At 50.2% G+C, this 25,260-nt stretch overlaps 1 protein-coding gene across 1 annotated transcript in view; it reads left to right on the forward strand.

The window, feature by feature from the left end:
- The window catches only part of LOC116969365 (zinc finger protein 615-like), a 38,421-nt gene extending 17,401 nt beyond the window's left edge, over positions 1 to 21,020 (forward strand). The window contains exons 2-5 of the mRNA XM_033016227.1: positions 1,479 to 1,548; positions 1,804 to 1,806; positions 19,095 to 20,497; positions 20,733 to 21,020. Coding sequence (XP_032872118.1) covers positions 19,220 to 20,497; positions 20,733 to 20,996 — 1,542 coding nt within the window. The 5' untranslated portion in view covers positions 1,479 to 1,548; positions 1,804 to 1,806; positions 19,095 to 19,219 and the 3' untranslated portion in view covers positions 20,997 to 21,020. The remainder of the gene's footprint in view (positions 1 to 1,478; positions 1,549 to 1,803; positions 1,807 to 19,094; positions 20,498 to 20,732) is intronic.
- Positions 21,021 to 25,260: the final 4,240 nt, after the last annotated feature.

Raw genomic sequence — 25,260 nt, forward strand, 5'->3', positions numbered from 1 at the left:
TATAAAATTACAAAACGACTGGACAAGCTAGATGCAGGAAAAATGTTCCCAATGTTCGGCGAGTCCAGAACCAGGGGCCACACAGTCTTAGAATAAAGGGGAGGTCATTTAAGACTGAGGTGAGAAAAAACGTTTTCACCCAGAGAGTTGTGAATTTGTGGAATTCCCTGCCACAGAGGGCAGTGGAGGCCAAATCACTGGAGGGAATGAAGAGAGAGTTAGATAGAGCTCTAGGGGCTAGTGGAGTCAAGGGATATGGGGAGAAGGCAGGCACGGGTTATTGATAGGGGACGCTCAGCCATGATCACAATGAATGGCGGTGCTGGCTCAAAGGGCCGAATGGCCTCCTGCACCTATTTTCTATGTTTCTAATAAGGGGAGATGGTCAGAGAGAGAGAGAGGGAGTGGGGAGGGGTGCAGCGTGAAAGAGTCAGGAGGGATGAGAGAGAGATGAGTGATACTGCTGAGAGGGGCAGGAATAAGGGGAGAGTCAGAGACAGGAGAGAGTTGGGAGGGAGGGAGGGGGCGAGAGTCTGGGGATTGGAAAAAGGGTGAAGTGAGTAGCGGGGGGAAGCAGGGAGCAAAGGGAGGGGGGAGGGATTCAAGGGGAAGTGGGTTTGTTGCCGAGGGGGATGATTGGGGGGGGCAGGGAACGGGGGGGGAGAGAGGGGTCAAGTCAGTCAAGGGGTAGGGAGCCTGGTGGGGGTTCACATTGTTTGGGGGTGGGGAGGAGGGGGGAGGGAGCAAAGTAAGGAGCAGTAGGCGGCAGGGGTAAGGGGCAGGGAGCCACAGGGAGGAGGTCACATTGTTTGGGGGTGGGGAGCATGTTGCAGTTTAGGAAGTCAAACCAGGGCAGGATCTTCACTGTGAATGGCCGGGTGCTGGGGGAATGTGTGGAGCCGAGGGATCTAGGAGTGCAGATACGAGTTGGGCCGAAGGACCTCTTTCCACGCTGTATCACTCTATGACTCTTATGACAAAGTGCTGGAGTAACTCAGTGGGTCAGGGAGCATCTGTGGAGAGAAGGAATGGGTGGCATTTTGGGTCGACACCCTTCTTTGGTTTAGTTTAGTTTAGAGATGCAGCGCGGAAACAACAGGTTTTTCGGCCCGCGGAGTCCGCGCTGACCAGCGATCACCCCGTACACTAGCACTATCCCATGCACATTAGGGACAATTTAGCTATTTTGCGGAGGCCGATTAATCGACAACCCTTAACGTCTTTGAAATGTTGGAGGAATCCGGAACACCCGGAGTAAAAATTCACGCAGGGCAAGGGGAGAACGTACAACCTCCGCACAGACAGCACCCGTAGTCAGGATCGACCCCGGGTCTCTGGCGGTGATGCAGCAACTGTACCGGTGCGCCAGTGTGCCGCGCAGAATTATATAACGGTTTCCTCCATCGTAAACATACTCAATATGTGCTAGTAATGTCCTGTTTGCCAGCTTGTTGACCCTCTGTGTTCCCCTCCTGCAGGGTTTAGGAGCCGTTGATGTGGACGGAGAGACAGGGACGTGAGCGGCCATTGAGGGCAGCCAGGGTGCCGGTGAGCCCCACATCTGCACGAAGTGCGGGCTGAGCTTCGAGGGGCTGAGCTTCGATGGAGGACCACATGACGGGGCACAACGAGGAGAAGCGAAACATGGGAGTACGGCCCTTCGTCTGCTCGGAGTGCAAAAAGAGTTTCAAGACGGGCAATGGCCTGGAGGACCACCGACGGATTCACACGGGCGAGAGGCCCTATGGCTGCTCCACATGTGGCAAGAGCTTTACCCGGTTTTCGGGGCTGTGGGAGCACCAGCACGTGCACAGCAGTGAGCGGCCCTTCACCTGCTCCTACTGCGGCAAAGGCTTCAAGTCGCCCAAGGACCTGAAGGTGCACAGGCGCCTGCACACCGGGGAGCGGGCCTACACCTGCAGCGACTGCGGCAAGTGCTTCACCAAGTCCAGCACCCTGCTGAAGCACCAGCGCACCCACACCGGCGAGCGCCCCTACACCTGTGCCCAGTGCGGCAAGAGCTTCACCCTTTCCAACAACCTTCTGGACCACCAACGCACCCACACCGGCGAGCGTCCCTACACCTGTGCCCAGTGCGGCAAGAGCTTCACCCTTTCCAACAACCTTCTGGACCACCAACGCACCCACACCGGCAAGCGCCCCTACACCTGCGCCCAGTGTGGCAAGGGCTTCACCTGCTCCTCCAAACTGCTGTCCCACCAGCGGGTGCACGCCGGCGACAGTCCCGCCCCCAGCCCGGCGTGTGGAGAGCGCTTTGCAATGGCCTCCCACGCCCTGTCTCACCAGCACGTGCAAACTAGTGGCCCGCCCTACGACTGCCCGTACTGTGGTGAGTCGTTTGACAGCTCGCGGGGGTTGCGGCAGCACCGGCGGGCCCACGCCGGCGAGCAGCTGCTCCCACTGCGGGACGAGAGCATGGGGGTGGCGTGAGCAACAGCGGAGAGAGACCCTTTGTGTGCGCTGAGTGTGGCAAGAGTTTCACCCGCATGTCCAGCCTGTGGCAGCACCGGCGTACCCACAGCAGTGAGCGTCCCTTCCCCTGCCCGTCCTGTGGAAAGGGCATCACACACCTTGACCACCTGCTGGAGCCGGTGCGAGTCCACACCGGCCAGCGCCCCTTCCCCTACCCGCTCTGTGGCAAGGCCTTTGCCCGCTCCTCCAGCCTGCTGGGCACACCGCCACGTGGATAGGCGCTGTTTAGGTGAACACAAAATGCTGGAAAGAATGGGTAACGTTTCTGGTCGAGACCCTCCTCAGTCTCGACCCGAAATGTCATCCAGTCCTTCTCTGCAGAGATGCTGCCTGTCCCTCTGAGTTACTCCAGCATTTTGTGTGTTTTTTTGTAAACCAGCATCTGCAGTTCCTTGTTTTTAAACCATTCTGGTTAACCATCTCTGCACCTTCCCCAAAGCCTCCACATCAGCCCTGTATTGGAGTGACCAGAACTGTATGCAATATTCCAAATGCTACCTGACCAATGTCCCTTAAAGCTGCACATATACATTCCTCTCTCCTTATCTCACATCCTTTTATCTCATTATTTTCCCTCGCCTCTGTCACTTACTTCACTCAACTGCCGATCAACCCCTCAGCTGTTAACATAGTGTCAGTCTGAAGAAGGGTCCCGACCCGAAATGTCACCGATCCATGTTCTCCACAAATGCTGCCTGACCTGCTGAGTTACTCCAGCACTTTGTGTTATAAACATAGAGTGATACAGTGTGGAAACAGGACTTTCGGCCCAACTTGCCCACTCCGACCAACATGTCCCGGCTGCACTAGTCCCACCTGCCTGCATTTGGTCCATATCCCTCCAAGCTTGGCCTATCTATGTACCTCACTATAACTGTTTCTTAAACGTTGGGATAGTCCCAGCCTCAACTACCTCCTCCGGCAGCTTCTGCAGTTTCTTGTGTCTCCCTCACCCATATCCACCTATCACTTCTGAAGAAGGGTCTTAACCTGAAACATCACCCATTCCTTCTCTCTAGAGATGCTGCCTGTCCCGCTGAGTTACTCCAGCATTTTGTATCCACCTATGACTTGCCAGGCTTTGTCCAGCCCCCATCTCTCTTTTCCAGCTTCCTCCCCCCACCCTCTCCAATCAGTCTGAAGAAGGGTCCTGACTCAAAACGTCGTCTGTCCATTCATAGAAACATAGACAATACGTGCAGGAGTAGGCCATTCGGCCCTTCGAGCCTGCACCGCCATTCAATATGATCATGGCTGATCATCCAACTCAGTATCCTGTACCTGCCTTCTCTCCACACCCCCTGATCCCTTTAGCCACAAGGGCCACATCTAACTCCCCTCTTAAATATAGCCAATGAACTGGTCTCAACTACCTTCTGTGGCAGAGAATTTCAGAGATGTGAAAAATGTTTTCCTCATCTCGGTCCTAAAAGATTTCCCCTTATCCCGCAGCTGACATATTCATTTCACTTGCACTTATGTGCAATGTGACAAATAAACCGTATTGTATTGTATATTATTATCCTTAAACTGTGACCCCTTGTTCTGGACTTCCCCAACATCGGGAATAATCTTCCTGCATCTAGCCTGTTCTAGCCTGCATCCAGCCAGTTCATGGCTATATTTAAGAAGGAGTTAGATGTGGCCCTTGTGGCTAATGGGATCAGGGGGTATGGAGAGAAGGCAGGTACAGGATACTGAGTTGGATGATTAGCCATGATCATATTGAATGGCGGTGCTGGCTCGAAGGGCCGAATGACCTACTCCTGCACCTATTTTCTATGTTTCTAACCCCTTAAGAATTTTGTAAGTTTCTAAAGCGGTGGAGGAACTCAGTGGGTCAGGCTGCATCTGTAGAGGGAATGGAATATAAGGCGACCACTCCAACCTCTCCTTTCCAACTTTCTCCACCCCCCACACCAAGCAGTGTGAAGAAGGGTCCTGACCTAGAATGTTGCCTGTCCATGCTCTCCAGAGGTGCAAGTTACTCCAGGAGATTGTGTCTCTTTTTGTAAACCAGCATCTGCTGTTCCTTGTATCTAGACTAGGCGTGCATTTCACCCTACACTTGCGCTCGGTCCGCCAAGGCCTGCTGGATCTCCCGGTTGCCAACCATTTTAACTCCCCTTCCCATTTCCACACTGGTCTTCCTTTCCTGGGCCTCCTCCATTGCCAGAGTGAGGTGACACGCAAACTGGAGGGACAGCACCTCATAGCTCACAGCCCAATGACATGAACATTGAATTCTCCAAATTAAATGGACATCCCCCCTCTCCCTCGTGGGCCATCTCTTCGTCATTCCTCGGTCTTTTTCTCGCTGGTGAAAGGTGTCAGGATTAATCCGGAGTCACCGCTTCCCTATTTTAAGCATGTTTTAAAAGTATGTTTTAGTGTTTCAAGGTTTTTTTTACATTGGGGGGGGGGGGGGGGGGAGGGATTGGGGGAAACCTTTTTTCAGTCACTTATCTCGACGGAGATGCGATTTTTCTCCTTTGCCGAGTATCGCCCGTGAGGAGCTCCAACCTCGGGGCCTGTGGACTTTAACACCATGAAGCCCGCGCTCTCCGGTAAGAGGCCGACTCGGGAGCTCCATGCTGCGGAATGTTCCAATCCTTCCCGACGCCGGAGTTTCCATCATCCCAACGCGAGAGCTTCGGACAACGGACCGTCGGCAGCGGCGACTGCGGAGGGTTCAACAGCCCCGACCACGGGTGAACAAACGAGGAAGATGATTGAACTTTATTACCTTCCAGCACAGTGAGGAATGTGGATACCGCTGTGGTGGTTGTTTCTGTTACATTTTTATTTTATGTGACTGTGTGTCTGGTTGCTTTTTACTTAGTATGGCTGTATGGGAACTGAAATATCACTGTACCTCAATTGGTGCATGTGAATGTGAATGTGAACTGAACTAACTCTGTGTTGAAAACATCCAGTGAATTGGTCTCCACTGCCTTCTGTGGCAGGGAATTCCACAGAATCATAACTCTCTGGGTGAAAACGTTTTTCCTCATCTCAGTCCTAAATGTCCTACCCCTTATTCTTAAACTGTGGCACCTGGTTCTGATAATATCCTAGTTATATAATATTAATTATAACGTCGGGTATTTTATTAAGTAAAGATTAATTTGACTTCTTTTGGTTTTGGGCTCTGAAGCTTTGTAATTCTGTGCTGTAGATGAGCTGGGTGATCAGGAAATTGGAGGCCAGCATTCAAACTGCATCCAAGCTGCTTCCTGTTGTGCCCAAGCAAAAGATATTGACAATGGTGGGGGAGGATGTGTTTCCTGAGAAGGTGCTGGCTTCTGTCAACGGAAGCCTTGAGAGAGGATGCATTTCCTTTGGAGTTGGGTCTCTGTAAATAGGAACTTCTGTGGGTAATTGATACAGATCCTTACATTGTTTAAGAAGGTACTGCAGATGAGACTTTTGACTAAGTTCCTGTTGTTTGTGGGTTTGTAACTAAAGTTTGTGATCGATATAACCATAGCATGAGAAGTATTGTGTTAGTGACAAAAATGCTTTGAATGGGTATACTCTGTGATTGATGTGTTAGACGTCATTGCTCCAACTCTGTATAAACATGTGACTACGTTTCCAAAATACTTTAAAAAGATGCTGTATGTCTTTGTCCATTAGGGTGATGGCCCAGGAGGGTTAAGTATGTGTTGCATACTTGACTTTGTATCCCCTGGCACTCTCGCCGGCTAAATGATCAGTAAAGCTTGTGTTGGTTGATCTAACTTATTGTGAGTTTACTGTTTTAAGAAATGAACCGTAACAATTCTGGACTCCCCAACATGGGGAACATGTTTCCTGCATCTGCCCTGTCCAATCCCTCACTAATGTTATAAGATTCTATAAGATTCCCGCACATCCTTCTGAATTCCAATGAATACAAACCCAGTCGACCCATTCTTGCAACATATGTCAGTCCCGCCATCATCATCATTTCCTGAGAAGGTTGGCATTTTTTTTTTCATTATTGATAACCCAACATGAATTCTGAAGAATTCCCAAGAACACAGAAAGGTCAGGAAAAAACGTGCTTTATTTGTTAGGCAAGGCACAAATGCATCAAGACTTTCTTTAAAAAAACACACTTAAAAATGCTTTTAAGTGTTTGGGCCAGTGGCAGCCAGCTGGTACTGTGAGCCGTCGGCTGTGTGCAGCTTGGCTCACTTTTGCATTTTCACTTGGGTACAGTATGAATGAGAAGATATCAATGGTTCAATGGTTATTTTATTGTCACATACACCTAGGTGTAGTGAAATGCTTCTTGCCATGCAGCACATAAAGAAAGAATACAGACATAACAGTAATAAAGACATTTAAACATAAAAACATCCCCCCACAATGGTTCCCATTATGAGGGAAGGCACAGGTTCCAGTCCCATCCCATCCAAGATGCTGGTACTGTTGACTGCCTGCTCCTCGACAGGGCCAAGGAGGGCTTATATTAGGAACACTTCTCCATCCGTTCCCCACCACGGATGGCTGACCTGCTGAGTTCTACCGGCACTTTGGAGGGGAATGGCCAGGCGACATGTCGGGTCTGGACCTTTCTACGGACTACTGGAGCCGGGGGGGGGAAGCTGGAAGCTGGAAAAAAGAGTTGGGATCGGGACAGACTCAAGGATTTTATTTGGAGGAGTGGAGAGTCTCCTCAAAGTGGAGAATTCTGTGTTCATGTCATTGGGCTGTAAGCTATGAGGTGCTGTTCCTCCAATTTGTGTGTCACCTCACTCTGGCAATGGAGGAGGCCCAGGACAGAAAGATGAGTGGGAAGTGGAGTTAAAGTAGTTGCCAAACGGGAGATCCAACAGGCCTTGGCAGACCGAGCGCAAGTGTAGGGTGCAATGCACGCCAAGTCTAGATACTAGTCCAGATACAAAGATTTCACAGAGTGCTGGAGAAACTCAGCGGGTCAGGCAGCATCTGTGGAGAACATGGACATTTCGGGTCGGGACCTTTCTTCAGACTGACACCATGTTAACAGATGAGGGGGTGATCGGCAGATGAGTGAAGTAAATGACAGAGGCGAGGGAAAATAAGGAGATAAAAGGATGTGAGATAAGGAGAGAGGAATGTATATGTGCAGCTTTAAGGGACATTGTTCAGGTAACATTTGGAGTATTGCATACAGTTCTGGTCACTCCTTTACAGGACTGATGTGGAGGCTTTGGGGAAGGTGCAGAGATGGTTAACCAGAATGGTTTAAAAACAAGGAACTGCAGATGCTGGTTTACAAAAAAGGACACAAAACGCTGGAGTAACTCAGCGGGACAGACAGCATCTCTGGAGAGAAGGACTGGGTGACATTTCGGGTCGAGACTGAGGAGGGTATTGACCAGAAACGTTACCCATTCCTTCCAGCATTTTGTGTTTACCTTAACAGCGCCTATCTATCCACGTGGCGGTGTGCCAGCAGGCTGGAGGAGCGGGCAAAGGCCTTGCCACAGAGCGGGCAGGTGAAGGGGTGCTGGCTGGTGTGGACTCGCCGGTGCTCCAGCATGTATGTGGACGACTTGAAGCCTTTGCCGCAGTCGGGGCAGGTGAGCCGCTCACTGCTGTGCACCCGCTGATGCCCCCGCAGCCCCGACAACAAGGTAAAGCTCTTGCCGCAGGTGGAGCAGCCATAGGGCTTCTCGCCCGTGTGCAACAGCCGGTGGGTCTCCAGCTCGCTCGGGCTCTGGCAGGCCTTGCCACACACGTCGCACTCATAACGCTTCTCCTGGTTGTGCCCCGTCATGTGGTCCTCCATCGAAGCTCAGCCCCTCGAAGCTCAGCCCGCACATCGAGCAGATGGGGGCTCACTGGCACCCTGTCTGCCCTCAATGGCCGCACACGTCCCCATCTCTCCGTCCACAGCAGTGGATCCTAAACCCTGCAGGAGGGGAACACAGAGCGTCAACAAGCTGACAAACAGGACATTACTAGCACATATTGAGTGTGTTTATGGCGGAGGAAACCGTTATATAATTCTGCGCGGCACACTGGCGCAGCGGTACAGTTGCTGCCACAACGCCAGAGACCCGGGCTCGATCCTGACTACCGGTGCTGTCTGTGCATAGTTTGTACGTTCTCCCTTTGACCTGCGTGGGTTTTTACTCCGGGTGTTCCGGTTTCCTCCAACATTTCAAAGACGTTCAGGGTTGTAGATTAATCGGCCTCCGCAAAATTGCTGAATTGTCCCTAACGTGCGTGGGATAGTGCTAGTGTACGGGGTGATCGCTGGTCGGCGCGGACTCCGTGGGCCGAAAGACCTGTTGTTTCCGCGCTGCATCTCTAAACTAAACTAAACCAAAGAAGGGTGTCGACCCAAAATGCCACCCATTCCTACTCTCCACAGATGCTGCCTGACCCGCTGAGTTACTCCAGCACTTTGTCATAGAGTGATACCGCGTTGGAAAGAGGCCCTTCAGCCCAACTCGTACCCGCACTCGTACCCGCGCTCCGGCTCCACACATTCCGCCAGGCTCAGAGTTGTACAGAGTCCTAGTGAGACCACACCTGGAATACTGTGTGCTGTTTTGGTCCCCTAATTTGAGGAAGGTCATTCTTGCTCTTGAGGGAGAGCAGCGTAGGTTTACAAGGTTCATTCCCGGGATGGCGGGACTGTCATATGCTGAGAGAATGGAGCGGCTGGGCTTGTACGCTGGAGTTTAGAAAGATGAGAGGGGATCTTATTGAAACATATAAGATTGTTAAGGGATTGGACACGCTAGAGGCAGGAAACATGTTCACGATGTTGGGGGAGACCAGAACCAGGGGCCAACGTTTAAGAATAAGGGGTAAGCCATTTCGAATGGAGACGAGGAAACACTTTTTCTCACGGAGAGTTGTGCGGCTGTGGAATTCTCTGCCTCAGAGGGCGGTGGAGGCCAGTTTTCTGGATACATTCAAGAGAGAGCTAGATAAGGCTCGTAAAGAGAGCAGTCAGGGGATGTGGGGAGAAGGCAGGAACGGGGTACTGATTCGGGATCATCAGCCATGATCAGGCTACATACAGGAAGATTGTTCCCGATGTTGGGCAAGTCCAGAACAAGGGGTCACAGTTTAAGGATAAGGAGGAAATCTTTTAGGACCGAGATGAGGAAAACATTTTTCACACAGAGAGTGGTGAATCTTTGGAATTCTCTGCCACAGAAGGTAGTTGAGGCTAGTTCATTGGCTATATTTAAGATGGAGTTAGATGTGGCCCTTGTGGCTAAAGGGATCAGGAGGTATGGAGAGAAGGCAGGTACAGGATACTGAGTTGGATGATCAGTCATGGTCATATTGAATGGCGGTGCAGGCTCGAAGGGCCGAATGGCCTCTACTCCTGCACCTATGTTTCTATCACATTGAATGGGGGTGCTGGCTCAAAGGGCCGAATGGCCTACTCCTGCACCTATTGTCTATTCCCCCAGCGCGCCCATCCATTCACAGTGAAGATCCTGCCCTGGTTTGACTTCCTAAACTGCAACACCCTCCCCTCCCCCAAACAATATGACCTCCTCCCTGTGGCTCCCAGCCCCTTATCTCTGCCACCTCCTGCCCATTACCCCCCTTTGCTCCCTCCCCCTCCTCCCCACCAGGCTGCCTGCCCCCTTCCATGACTCACTTGACCCCTCTCTCTACCCCCCAGTTCCCTGCCCGCCCCCCATTCATCCCTCTCGGCACCAAACCCACTCCCCCTTGAATCCCTCCCCCCTCCCTTTGCTCCCTGCTTCCCCCCGTTACTCACTTCACCCCTTTTCCCAACCCCAGCCTCTCACCCCCTCCATCCCTCCCCCGGACTATCCTCTCTCTCTCTGACCCTCTCCCCTTATTCCTGCGCCTCTCAGCCCCCCACCGCTCAGATATCTCTCTGTCCCTTCCAAAATTTTCTCATCTCAACTCTTCCCCTCTCTGTCTCTCTCTCCCTTCTCTCTCCACCCCTCTATCTCTCTCACTCTGCCCCTCTCCCTCTCTCTCTCCACCCCTCTTCACTCAATCCATCTCTCTCCCTCCCCACACACTCTCTCTCCACCCCTCCTACCTCCCTCCCCACACTCTCTATCTCTCTCTCTCTGTCTGTCTCTCTCTCTCCCTCTACCTTCCACCCCCTCTCTCTCCCTCTCCTTTTCTCCCCTTCTCTCTCTGTCTCTCCCTCCCCACCCTCTCTCTCTTGATCCCCTTCTCTCTCTCCATCTCTCCCTCCCCACCCTCTCTATCCCCTTCTCTCCATCTCTCCCTCCCCACCCCCTCCCTCCCCCTCGATCCCCTTCTCTCTCCATCTCTCCCTCCCCACCGTCTTTCCCACTATTCCCTTCTCTCTCTCCCTCTCCCATCCCGCCCTCTATCTCTCTCTCTCTTTCCCCTTCTCTCCCTCCCCACCCCCTTTCCTTCTCTCTCTATCCCATTATCTCTCTCCCCACCCTCTCCCCCTCTCTCTCTCCCTCCCCACCCTCTCCCCCTCTCTCTCTCCCCACCCTCTCCCCCTCTCTCTCTCCACCCTCTTTCCCTCTCTATCTCTCCCTCCCCACCCTCTCTCTCTATCCCCTTCTCTCTCTCCATCTCTCCCTATCCCCTTCTCTCTCTCCATCTCTCCCTCCCCACCCTCACTCTCTCTCTCTATCCCCTTCTCTCTCTCCATCTCTCCCACCCCACCCTCTCTCTCTCCCCCCTTCTCTCTCCATCTTTCCCTCCCCACCATCTCTCTCTATCCCCTTCCCTCTCTCCACCTCTCCCTCCCCACCCTCTCTCACTCTCTCTCTATCCCCTTCTCTCTCTTCATCTCTCCCTCCCCACCCTTTCCCTCTCTCTCTATCCCCTTCTCTCTCTCCTCTCCTCTCCCTCCCCACCCTCTCTCTCTCCATCCCCACCTTCTCTCTCTCTATCTCCTTCTCTCTCTTCATCTCTCCCTCCCCACCCTCTCTCTTGAGCCCCTTCTCTCTCTCCATCTCTCCCTCCCTACCCTCTCTCTCTATCCCCTTCTCTCCCTCCCCACCCTCTCTCTCTCTCGATCCCCTTCTCTCTCTCCATCTCTCCCTCCCCATCCTCTCTCTTTCCATCTCTCCCTCCCCACCCTCTCTCTCTATCCTCTCTCTCCATCTCTCCCTCCCCACCCTCTCTCGTTCTCTATCCCTTTCTCTCTCTCTCCATCTCTCCCTCCCCACCCTCTCTCTCTCTCTATCCCCTTCTCTCTCCATCTCTCCCTCCCCACCCTCTCTCTCTCTCTATCCCCTTCTCTCTCTCCATCTCTCCCTCCCCACCCTCTCTCTCTCTCTCTCTCTCTATCCCGTTCTCTCTCTCCATCCCTCCCCACCCCCCTCTCTCTCTCTCTCTGTCCCCTTCTCTCCCTCTCTCTCTCCCCACCCTCTCTCTATTCCCTTCTCTCTCTCCATCTCTCCCTCCCCACCCTCTCTCATTCTCTCCATCCTCACAATCTCTCTCCCTCTTTCCCCTCACTCCTTTCCTCTCTCACCCTCTCCCCCCTCTTTTTCTCCCCCTCCCCTATCGTTCTCTCTCTTTCTCCCCCTCTCTTTCTCTCCCTCTCTTTCTCTCCCTCTCTCCCCCCCTCTCTCCCCACTCCCTCTCTCTCTCTTGTTCTCTCTTGTTTCCCTCTCTCTCTCGCCCTCTATCTCACTCTCGCTCACTCTCTCCCCTCTCCCTCTTTTTCTCTCCCTCTATCTTTCTCTCTTTATCTCTCTCTCTCTTTCTATCTCCCCTATCTCTCTCTCTCTCTCCCTCCATCACTCCCTCCATCTCTCTCTCTCCCTCCCTCTATCTCCCTTTCTCCCTCCAACTCTCTCTCTCTCTCTCCCTCTCTCTCACTCCATCTCTCTCCCTCTCCCCCTCTATTTCTCTCTCTCCCTCCCTCTATTTCTATCTCTCCCTCCCTCTATTTCTATCTCTCCCTCCCTCCCTCTATCCCTCCCTATCTCTCTCTCCCTCCCTGCATCTCTTTCTCTCTCCCTCCTCCTCTCTCTCCCCCTCTCTTTCTCTCTCTCCCTCCCTCTATCTCTCTCTCCCTCCATATCTCTCTTTCTCCTCCTCTCTCTCCCTCTTTCCCTCCATCTCTCTCTCTCTCCCTCCCTTTCACTCTCCCTCCCTCTTTCCCTCTCCCTCCCTCTTTCCCTCTCCCTCTCTCTCTCCCCCCCTCTCGTTCTCTCTCTCCCTCCCTCTATCTCTGTTGTTCCTCTCTCTCTCCCACCATCTCTCTCTCCCTCCCTCCATCTCTCTTTCTCTCTCCCTCCCTCCTCTCTCTCTCTCCCCATCTCTTTCTCTCTCTCGCTCCCTCTATCTCTCTCTCCCTGCATATCTCTCTCTCTCTCTCCATCTTTCTCTCTCTCTCTCTCCCTCCATCTCTCTCTCTCTCCATCTCTTTCTCTCTCTCGCTCCCTCTATCTCTCTCTCTCCCTCCATTTCTCTCTCTCCCTCTCTCTGACCGTCCAGTGCGGGTTTGCTCCATCTTGGGCCGCAGCCTGCGGGGCAACGGGGCGGGGCCGAGGGCTGTCCGCGACGTCATTTCCGTCTTCAGTCTGAAGAAGGGTTTCGGCCGGAAACGTCGCCTATTCCCTTCGCTCCATAGATGCCGCTGCACCCGCTGCTCCCGCTGCGTTTCTCCAGCCTTTTGTGCAAAGATCCTATAGCGGAGCGCTCCGCTATAGGATCTTTGCTTTTGTGGACCTTCCAGCATCTGCAGTTCCTTCTTGAAAACGTCATTTCCGGGCTGATGCCCCTCTCTCCCCCCTCCCTCTATAATCTTTCAGCGGGGCGGCCTCAGCCCGGAAATGACGCATCTGTCGCGGCCCCAAGATGGAGCCGACCCGCACTGGACGGTGAGAGAGAGGGGAGAGAGAGAGAGAGATAGAGGGAGAGAGAGGGAGAGAGAGAGAAAGGGAGGAGGAGAAAAAGAGAGATATGGAGGGAGAGAGGGAGGGAGAGAGAAAGAAGGGGGGAAGAGGGGGAGAGTGAGAGAGATAGAGGGAGAGAGAGAGAGAAAGAGAGGGAGAGAAAGTGAGAACGATGGAGAGAGGGGAGAGTGAGGGAGAGAGATTTTAAAATGTTAAATCTTTTCTTAAATGGATAGATGTTTAGATGTAGTAATTGAATTATGTAATTAGCTACAGTTGGGTAACTAACTAATTATATGCTTTAATTTCATGTCATCCAAGTAAGATTGTTTCATATTTGTTTCAGAATGCTTCAATCTACAGGGAGGTTTCACGGCAGTGGGGTCACGACCCATGACCCGTACTGTTGCTACGCTACTCCAAATGGATTACACGCGATGAACTGCAGGTAGGCACTTACCATTGTTTCCAGCGTAGCGGGCCCGTTAAAACCCCACCGCTGAAATTGTCCATTTCTGCGCTGTAAATAATTATGGAAATCGGGATAAGCGTGTGAGACATTTAGCATACTTCGGAAAATCCAAAAGTGAGGAGAAATGACGGTAGATAGAAGCGAGAGCTGAAGGGACAACAACAGCCAGAGTGCTTGGCGAACATTGGCCGTTTGCTCACTGCATTTCATCAAGTAAGGCACATATTGTGTTTTTTCTTGATTCATTTGGCATCTAAAAAGTTTCAGAAGTGATAAATCTGGCTGTAATTTTTTTTAAATCGCCACAGTGGTAGCTGTGTGGAATGAGCTTCCAGTGAAGGTGGTGGAGGCAGGTTCGTTTTTATCATTTAAAAATAAATTGGATAGTTATATGGATGGGAAAGGAATGGAGGGTTATGGTCTGAGCGCAGGTATATGGGACTAGGGGAGATTATGTGTTCGGCACGGACTAGAAGGGTCGAGATGGCCTGTTTCCGTGCTGTAGTTGTTATATGGTTCTCGTGGGTTTTCACATACAAAATGAAAACGCATCCGAAGAAAAATTTACAGCCACATTTATCACTTCTGAGAATTTTTTGATACCAAAGGAATCAAGAAAAAACACAAATAATGCCTTACTTGTTGAAATGCAGTGAGCAAACGCGATAATTCCCAATATTTTCAATGTTTACCAAGCACTTTAGCTGCTGTAGTCCCTTCAGTTCTCGCATCTCTTTACCTTCATTTGGCTTCACGTTTGGAATTCTAAAGTTGGTTAAATGTCCCTCACACTTACCCCGACTCCCACAATTTTTTTTAGCGCAAAAATTCAACATTTTGGCGCCTTTGAACAGGTAGGAAAGTACGCGTTTCTCACATTAATAACATATACCGGAAGTGACGGATGTCTTCCAGTTGGATTAGCGGCTCCGTACGTCGAGCCCTATGAACTAGTGACCTTCCATGCAACCTCTCCCTCTCCCTCTCTCCCCACCCTCTCTCTTTCCCTCCCCACCCTCTCTCTCTCTCTCTCCCCTTCTCTCTCTCCATCTTTCCCTCCCCACCCTCTCTCTCTCTCTATCACCTTCTCTCTCTCCATCTCCCTCCCCACCCTTTCCCTCTCTCTATCCCCTTCTCTCTCTCCTCTCCCTCCCCACCCTCTCTCTCTCTCTCTCTCTCTCTCTTGCATTCTCTCTCTCCATCTCTCCCTCCCCATCCTCTCCCCCCTCTCTCTATCCCCTTCTCCCTCTGCATCTCTCCCTCCCCACCCTCTCTCTCTTTCCATCTCTCCCTCCCCACCCTCCCTCTCTCTATCCTCTCTCTCCATCTCTCCCTCCCCACCCTCTCTCTCTCTCTCTCTATCCTTCTCTCTCTCTATCCCCTTTCTCTCCATCCCCACCCTCTCTCTATCCCATTCTCTCTCCATCTCTCCCTCCCCACCCTCTCTCTATCCCGTTATCTCTCTCTCCATCCCTCCCCACCCCCCTCTCTCTCTCTCTCTCTCTCTCTCTGTCCCCTTCTCTCCCTCTCTCTCTCTCCGCACCCTCTCTCTCTATTCCCTTCTCTCTCTCCATCTCTCCCTCCCCACCCTCTCTCTCGTTCTCTCCCTCCTCACAATCTCTCTCCCTCTCCCCCTCTCTTCCCCCTCTTTCTCTCTCTCTCTTTCCCCTCACTCCTTTCCTCTCTCACTCTCTCCCTCTCCCCCTCTCTTCCCTTCCCCTATCATTCTCTCTCTTTCTCCCCCTTTCTCTCTCTCTCCCTCTATCTTTCGCTCTTTCTGTTCTCTCTCTCTCTCCCCCCCTCTCCCTCTCCCTCTCCCTCTCCCTCTCTCTCTCCCTCTCTATAAATATATCCATATCTCTCCAGCTCTATCTGTCTCTATATATTTCAATTCAATTAAAAAACTTTATTGGCATGATAAAAAATAAATTGTTATATTGCCAAAGTATAAAACATGACATACATATTTAAAATGCATAAGTATAAATACAAGTATACAGTGCATGGATAGATATGTCCCTGTACATAAACTCCCTATAGCCCTATAGCCCTTTATTGATTGCTACACGTTCTTGCAGGTGTAAGCAGTACAACACAATAGCAAGTTTAGCAATTCAATATTAATTTCTTAGTGTCAGTTAATGTCAATTAGTGTGTGCGTACATATGTGCATGTTGGTCATTCACCGTCTCTCAGGTTATGGCATGCTGTTACGTATTGTGCACCAAGATGTGCCGTATTTCCTTCCTATCTCTCTATCTCCCTCTCTCTCTCTATATCTATCTATATTACTAAAAGTCTGATCTTGACCACTTCCTGTTCTGTATATTAATTTTAGAAAAAACGCTGCCACTTACTGCTGTGATTTTTGGCTATCTAACTCAGAGTCCCCCTCCGCTGCGCAGGACAAGAGGATTTTTCCCATTGATGACACATAAAAGAGTTATTAGTGTTTTAAAATTGAGATTCTCTCTCCTGAAGGCCATGCCCCTTTCGGAGGGACTATAAAACATGGAAGTGTTGAGTGCCTCAGTCAGTGTCTGCAAGATGGGGGAGCGAGAGGGTCACGTCTCTCAGTCTGAGCTGTGAGTGACACTGAACACATGTCTACTAAACTGTGAGTGGTTTTACTGACCTGTCAGTGCCCTTAATGTGGTTTGGAAATGCTAAAGCTGTGTTGCCTTTGGTTTGGAAATGCTAAAGCTGTGTTGCCTTTGGTTTGGAAATGCTAAAGCTGTGTTGCCTAATTAAAGTTGCCTTGCCTAATTAAAGTTGCCTTGCCTTCGATATAATTAAAAGTTTAACCTTGACCACTTCCTGTTTGCCCTTTATATTGATTATAGAAAAAAATGTTGGCCATCTTACTCAGAGTCCCCCTCCGCTCATTAGGTGCCGAGGATTATTCCCATCGATGAAAAATATAACAGTTATTAGTGTTTAAAAAATGTTGAGATTCTCTTTCCTATCAATCACACCATGAAGGCCACGCGCCCTTCTTGTGGGAGGAGTGAGGAACTATAAAACCCAGAAGTGTGCGAGTGGCTCGGTCTCTGCAAGAGGGAGGAGGGAGAGGTCATGACTCGCTGTCTTTAGTGGTCTTGCACCCTGCTTGAAATTGTATGAAACTGCACTTGAATTTGGTGGCCTTGCACCCTGCTTGAAGTGGTAAGAAACTGCACTTGAATTTGGTGGCCTTGCACCCTGCTTGAAATGGAATTCCAAGGAATAGCCGTGAGTCAACTGCCAGCCCACCAGCCGTGAGTGAGTGAGCTACCAGCACAACAGGCTTGAGTGACTGAGCCGCCAGTCGAAGAATCTATTCAGCCCCCAATGTCTATACTAGCCCTCTGGAAACCAGTTCAGCCCACAGCACCCATACTAGCGCTCCAGAAAGCCCCCCCACTGGCCAACAATACTGGAATTGGCGGAGAGGTGGAATATTGCATTGGGGGACCAGCCCTCCCATGTGATGCTGGGACCCAACGGTATATCTCTATTTATCACCCCTTCTCTATATATATCTCTCTATCTCCCTCTCTCTATATCTATCTCTCTATCTCTACTGTTTTACTGTCTCTCTATCTCTCTATCTCTCTCTATCTCAATTGCTCTCTCTATCTCTCTATCTCCCTCTCTATATCTCTATCTCCCTCTCTCTATATCTCTCTATCTCCCTCTCTCTCTATATCTCTCTATCTCTCTCTCTCTCTATCTCTCTCTCTATCTCCCTCTCTCTCTCTCAATTCAATTTCAATTTCAATTTAAAAACGTTATTGGCATGATAAAATACATCTCTCTCTCTATCTCTCTGTTTCTCTCTATCAAATTTTCAATTTTTCAATTAAAAAAAATGTTATTGGCATTATAAATTATATGGTTATATCGCCAAAGTATAAAACATAATATCCATATTTAAAATGCTTCAATATAAATACAAGTCTACAGTGCATGGATAGATATGTCCCTGTACATAAACTCACAATACGCCTATAGCCCTTTATTAATTGCCTTTTGTTGATTTTTTCTCTCTCTCCCTCTGTCTCTCTCTCTGTCTCTCTCTCTCTCTCTCTATCTCTGTTTCTCTCTATCAAATTTTCAATTTTTCAATTAAAAAAAATGTTATTGGCATTATAAATTATATGGTTATATCGCCAAAGTATAAAACATGACATACATATTTAAAATGCATCACTATAAATACAAGTCTACAGTGCATGGATAGATATGTCCCTGTACATAAACTCGCAATAGGCCTATAGCCCTTTATTGATTGCTATCTATCTCTATCTCTGTCTCTCTCTGTCTGTCTCTATCTATCCCTCTCCATCTAGCCCTCTCTCCATCTCTCTATCTCCATCTCTCTCTCTCTCTCTCTCTCTCTCTCTCTCTCTCTCTCTCTATCTCTGTCTCTGCCTCTCTATCTCTCTCTCTATATCTCTCTATCTCCCTCTCTACGCGGCCTTTCCCGGAGACGTGCCCGGGGCTTCAGCGGCGGGTGCAGCGTAGACTCTCGTCGTGGAGCGGGTTAGCCCTCGTTGGGGCTCGCTGGAGGGGAGCGCTCCGTTTCGCTGGCCCGGGGCAGCCGGAAGCCTGAAGTCGCAGCCTGAAGCCGCGGTCTGCAGAGCTCCAGCTGGTGCGGCGTCTACAGCCCGGGATCCCTCGCGGGGGACCCGGGGGAAGAAGAAGCCATCACTGCCGGCCCGCGGCCAACTTCTACCGCGGGCCCGGCATGGACTTACCATCACCCCGGGAGGGGAGCTTCGACCGCCGGCCCTGCAGTTTACGGTGCTTCTGGCTGCGGCGGGGACTTTAAATCTCGACCGCCGGCCTGCGGCCTACACCATCTTAAAGCCGCGGTCTCCGGTGAGGAAGAGCCGATCCTGGACTGACTCTGGACTCTGGTCCTGTACACGGGGGGGAAATGGAGGAGGACTGGCCAAATTTTTGTGCCTTCCACCACAGTGATGAATGCTGTGGTGGATGTTTGTGTTACAGTTTTATTGTGTATTCTTTATTATTGTACTGCTGCTGACAACCCAAATTTCCACCGACCCTGGTTGTGTGGCAATAAATTATATGTATCTATCTCTCTGTCTCTGTCTCTCTCTCTGCCTTTCTATCTCTCTCTCTCCCCCTCTCTCTCTGTCTCTCTCACTCTCTCTCTCTCTGTCTGTCTCTCGGATGCTCAGCACCCCCCAGGTCTCCACCCCCCCCCCCCCTTCCACCCCCTCAAGCACTTGTAATGTTCACGAGTTAGTAATGTCCTGTTTGCCAGCTTGTTGACCGTCTGTGTCCCCCTACTGCAGGGTTTAGGAGCCGTTGCTGTGGACGGAGAGACGGGGATGTGAGCAGTCATTGACGGCGGCCAGGGTGCAGGCGAGCCCCCCCATCTGCCCGGTGTGCGGGCTGAGCTTCGAGGGGCTGAGCTTCGATGGAGGACCACATGGCGGGGCACAACAAGGAGAAGCGTTATGAGTGCGACGTGTGTGGCAAGGTCTGCCAGAGCCCGAGCAAGCTGGAGGCCCACCGGCGGGTGCACACGGGAGAACGCCCCTTCAACTGCTCGGACTGCGGCAAGAGCTTCATGACGGTGATGGTCCTGAAGGCCCACTGGCGGGTGCACACGGGCGAGAAGCCCTATGACTGCTCCACCTGCGGGAAGAGCTTTACCCAGTTGTCAGGGCTGCGGCAGCACCGGCGGGTGCACAGCAGTGTGCGGCCCTTCACCTGCCCCGACTGCGGCAAAGACTTCAAGACGTCCACGTACCTGAAGGTGCACAGGCGCATGCACACCGGGGAACGGCCCTACACCTGCGGCGACTGTGGCAAGGGCTTCACCAGGTCCAGCAAACTGCTGAAGCACAAGCGCACCCACACCGGCGAGCTCCCCTACACCTGCGCCCAGTGCGGCAAGGGCTTCACCGAGTCCAACCACCTGCTGATGCACCAGCGCACCCACACCGGCGAGCGCCCCTACATCTGCGCCCAGTGCGGCAAGGGCTTCACCCGCTCCGACATCCTGCTGAAGCACCAGCGCACCCACACAGGCGAGCGCCCCTACACCTGTGCCCAGTGCGGCAAGGGCTTCACCCAATACAGCACGCTGTTGCAGCACCAACATACCCACACCGGCGAGCGCCCCTACACCTGTGCCCAGTGTGGCAAGGGCTTCACCACCTCCACCAGACTGCTGATACACCAGCGCACCCACACCGGCGAGCGTCCCTACACCTGTGCCCAGTGCGGCAAGGGCTTCACCACCTCCACCAACCTGCTGATGCACCAGCGCACCCACACTGGAGAGTGCCTCTACACCTGTGCCCAGTGCGGCAAGGGCTTCACCTACTCCAGCAACCTGTTGAAGCACCAGCGCACCCACACCGGCGAGCGCCCCTACACCTGCGCCCAGTGTGGCAAGGGCTTCACGCACTCCAGCAGCCTGCTGGTGCACCAGCGCACCCACACCGGCGAGCGCCCCTACACCTGTTCCCAGTGTGGTAAGGGCTTCACCCAGTCCAACAACCTGCTGAGGCACCAGCGCACCCACACCGGCGAGCGCCCCTACACCTGCGCCCAGTGCGGCAAGGGCTTCAACGACTCCAGCAGCCTGCTGGAACACCAGCGCACCCACACCCGCGTGCGCCCCTACACCTGCGCCCAGTGCGGCAAGGGCTTCACCCGCTCCACCTTTCTGCTGTCCCACCAGCGGGTGCACGCCGGCGACCGTCCCGTCCCCAGACCGGTGTGTGGAGAGCGCTTTGCCATGGCCTCCCACGCGCTGTCTCACCAGCGCTTGCACACCAGTGGCCCGCCCTACGACTGCCCGTACTGTGGTGAGTCTTTTGACAGCTCGCGGGGGTTGTGGCAGCACTGGCGGGCCCACGTCGGCGAGCAGCTGCTCCCACTGTGACAAGAGAGCATGGGGGCTGCTGGAGCACCAGCAGATACACACCGGAGAGAGACCCTTTGTGTGCGCTGAGTGTGGCAAGAATTTCACCCGCATGTCCAGCCTGTGGCAGCACCGGCGTACCCACAGCGGTGAGCGCCCCTTCCCCTGCCCGTCCTGTGGTAAGGGCTTCACCCGCCTTGACCAACTGCTGGAGCACTGGCGAGTCAACACCGGCCAGCGCCCCTTCACCTGCCCGCTCTGTGGCAAGGCCTTTGCCCGCTCCTCCAGTCTACTGGCACACCGCCACGTGGATAGATAGGCGCTGTTTAGGTAGACACAAAATGCTGGAAGGAATGGGTAACGTTTCTGGTCGAGACCCTCCTCAGTCTCGACCCGAAATGTCACTCAGTCCTTCTGTCCAGAGATGCTGCCTGTCCCGCTGAGTTACTCAAGCATTTTGTGTCCTTTTTTGTAAACCAGCATCTGCAATTCCTTGTTTTTAAACCATTCTGGTTTACCATCTCCGCACCTTCCCCAAAGCCTCCACATCAGTCCTGTAATGGACTGACCAGAACTGTGTGCAATACTCCAAATGCTACCTGACCAATGTCCCTTAAAGCTGCACAAATACATTCCTCTCTCCTAATCTCACATCCTTTTATCTCCTTATTTTCCCTCACCTCTGTCACTTACTTCACTCATCTGCCGATCACCCCCTCATCTGTCAACACAGTGTCAGTCTGAAGAAGTGTCCTGACCCGAAATGTCACCTATCCATGTTCTCCACACATGCTGCCTAACCCGCTGAGTTACTCCAGCACTCTGAAATGTCACCTATCTGTTCCATACAGCCCAATGACATGAACACAAAATTCTCCAATTTGAGGAGACTCTCCCCTCATCCAAATGAAATCCTGGAGTCTGTCTCGACCCCAACTCTTTTTTCCAGCTTCCCCCCACCCCCCGACTCCATGAGTCCATAGAAAGGTCCAGACCCGACACGTCGCCTGGCCATTCCCCTCCAAAGTGCCGGTAGAACTCAGCAGGTCTGCCATCCGTGGTGGGAAACGGATGGAGAAGTGTTCCTAATATAAGCCCTCCTAGGCCCTGTCGAGGAGCAGACAAACAACAGCACCAGCATCTTCTCATTCATAATGTACCCAAGTGAAAATGCAAAAGTGAGCCAAGCTGCACACAGCTGACTGCTCATAGTACCATTTGGCTTCCACTGGCTCAAACACTTAAAAGCATTTGAAAGTGGCTTTTTTAAAAGAAAGTTTTTTTTTTTTGCTTTTTTAAAAAATTTTATTAGAAGTAAGTACAGTCATATGGCACCAAAGTGCCTAATATATATTTTCATAATACATTTTATGTACAACTTCTTTTTTTTTTTTTGTTACATTGAAAAAAGATTAGAATAAGAAAAAGAAGTTAGATAGTAAAGGATAGAAAGATGTGAAATATATAGTGTGTGAAGAAAGAAAACGAGTAAATGAAGAAAGTTGAGAAAGAGAAAATAGAAAAAATAAAATAAAATTAAAAAAAGGAGATCATTATTTATAATCTTGACCAACCCTCGTCCAGTCCTGAAAGTTATTTTTTACAATTGTGTTGCACCATATGATTCCAAAAAAAACGACGAATGGAGACCAACTCGTTATGAATTGGTCTGATTTATCCATTAGGAGGAATCGCATTTCCTCAAGATGAGCGGTGTCCAACATACTTGCAATCCACATTTTAAGCGTTGGTATTGATGTACCCTTCCAAAATTTAAGTATTAATTTTTTTGCTATTATTAAACCATAGTTAAAGAATAGCTTTTGAGATGTGTTCAATTTATTCCCATCTTCCATTACGCCAAATATAATCATTTCAGTATTAGGTTCCATTCTTGTCTTGAATAATTTTGTAAATATTTCAAAAATATCATTCCAAAATCTATAAAGTTTTATGCAGGAAACTAAGGAGTGTGTTATAGTTGCATTTTGGGCTAGACATTTATCACAAGTGGCGGATATATTTGGATAAAATTTGTTCAATCTTGTTTTTGAATAATATAATCTATGTACAATTTTAAACATTTGAACACTAGGATCGGGGATATGTAAAAGAAAGTTTGACGCATTTGTGCCTTGCCTAACAAAGAAAGCACATTTTTCCTGACCTGACTGTGTTCTTCGGAATTCTTCAGAATTCATGTTGTGTTATCAATAATGAAAGAAAATGCCAACCTTCTCAGGAAATGATGATGATGGCGGGACTGACATATGTTGAAAGAATGGGTCGACTGGGTTTGTATTCACTGGAATTCAGAAGGATGAGCGGGTATCTTATAGAATCGTATAAAATTAGTGAGGGATTGGACAGGGTAGATGCAGGAAACATGTTGGGGGAGTCCAGAACTGTTGAGGTCCATTTCTTAAAACAGTCAACTCACAATAAGTTAGATCAACCAACACAAGCTTTACTGATCATTTAGCCGGCGAGAGTGCCAGGTGATACAAAGTCAAGTATGCAACACATACTTAACCCTCCTGGGCCATCACTCTAATGAACAAAGACATACAGCATCTTTTTATAGCATTTTGGAAACGTAGTCACATGTTTATACATAGTTGGACCAATGATGTCTAACACATCAATCACAGAGTATACCCATTCAAAGCATTCTTGACACTGACATAATACTCCTCATGCTATGGTTATATCGATCACAAACTTTAGTTACAAACCCCCAAACAACAGGAACTTAGTCAAAGGTCTATCATCTGCAGTACCTTCTTAAACAATGTTTAAGGATCTGTATCAATTACCCACAGAAGTTCCTGTTTACAGAGACCCAACTCCAAAGGAAACACATCCTCTCTCAAGGCTGCTGTCAATATCTTTTGATTGGGCACAACAGGAAGCAGCTTGGATGCAGTTTGAATGCTGGCCTCCAATTTCACCCAGCTCATCTACAGCACAGAATTACAAAGTTTCAGAACCCAAAACCCAAAGAAGTCAAATTAATCTTTACTTAATAAAACAACTTACGTTACAATTAATTATATAACTAGGATATTATCAGAAACTGGGGCCACCATTTAAGAATAACGGGAAGGTTGTATAGGACTGAGATGAGGAAAAACTTTTTCACCCAGAGAGTTGTGAATCTGTGGAATTCCCTGCCACAGAAGGCAGTGGAGGCCAATTCACTGGATGTTTTCAAGAGAGTTAGTTCAGTCCATATTTACTGTCACATGCACCAATTAAGGTACAGTGATATTTGAGTTACCATACAGCCATATTAATTAAGAAGGAACAAGATTATCTGAATGGTGGCCGATTAGGAAAAGGGGAGATGCAACGAGACCTGGGTGTCATGGTACACCAGTCATTGAAAGTAGGCATGCAGGTGCAGCAGGCAGTGAAGAAAGCGAATGGTATGTTAACATTCATAGCAAAAGGATTTGAGTATAGGAGCAGGGAGGTTCTCCTGCAGATGTATAGGGTCTTAGTGAGACCACACCTGGAGTATTGCGTACAGTTTTGGTCTCCTAATCTGAGGAAAGACATTCTTGCCATAGAGGGAGTACAGAGAAGGTTCACCAGACTGATTCCTGGGATGTCAGGACTTTCATATGAAGAAAGACTGGATAGACTCGGCTTGTACTCGCTAGAATTTAGAAGATTGAGGGGGGATCTTATGGAAACTCACAAAATTCTTAAGGGGTTGGATAGGCTAGATGCAGGAAGATTGTTCCCGATGTTGGGGAAGTCCAAAACAAGGGGTCACAGTTTAAGGATAAGGGGGAAATCTTTTAGGACCAAGATGAGAAAAACATTTTTTCCCCACACACAGAGAGTGGTGAATCTGTGGAATTCTCTGCCATAAAAGGTAGTTGAGGCCACATTTCATTGGCTATATTTAAGGGAGAGTTAGATGTGGCCCTTGTGGCTAAAGGGATCAGGGGGTATGGAGAGAAGGCAGGTACAGGATACCGAGTTGGATGATCAGCCATGATCATATTGAATGGCGGTTCAGGCTCGAAGGGCCGAATGGCCTCTACTCCTGCACCTATTGTCTATGTTTCTATAATTAGTTAGTCAAGTCAAGTCACATCTATTTATATAGCACATTTAAAAAACAACTCTCGTTGGCCAAAATGCTTTACATTTGTTATAAGAATAGTATAAACCAGTGGTTCCCAACCTTTTTTAGCTCATGGCCCCCTTGGGCTCTTTAAATGTTTCTGTGCCCTCCCCCCCTGACATTATTAGCGGAAAAAATGTGGCCCCCTTCATTGAACCTAAATCCCCACATTTTTCTGTGGCCCCCCTGAGATTGGGAATCACTGGTATAAACAAACAAACACCATACATATATGCATATAGCCCTCGCTCAGAGGACGCCAAGGAAGGCTTGGGAGCATAGATAAGTTTTTCCAAGTTAGTTACCCAATTGTAGTTAATTACAAAATTCAATTACTAGATCTAAACGTCTATTTGGACAACGCCGTTGCAGCATAGGACCCATACACGAATAAAAACATTTCTTCCATCGAACGTGTCCAAACACAGGCAGCTCGATTTGTTAC

The sequence above is a fragment of the Amblyraja radiata genome, unplaced genomic scaffold, assembly GCF_010909765.2.
Source record: "Amblyraja radiata isolate CabotCenter1 unplaced genomic scaffold, sAmbRad1.1.pri S31, whole genome shotgun sequence".
NCBI classification, from domain to species: Eukaryota; Metazoa; Chordata; class Chondrichthyes; order Rajiformes; family Rajidae; genus Amblyraja; species Amblyraja radiata.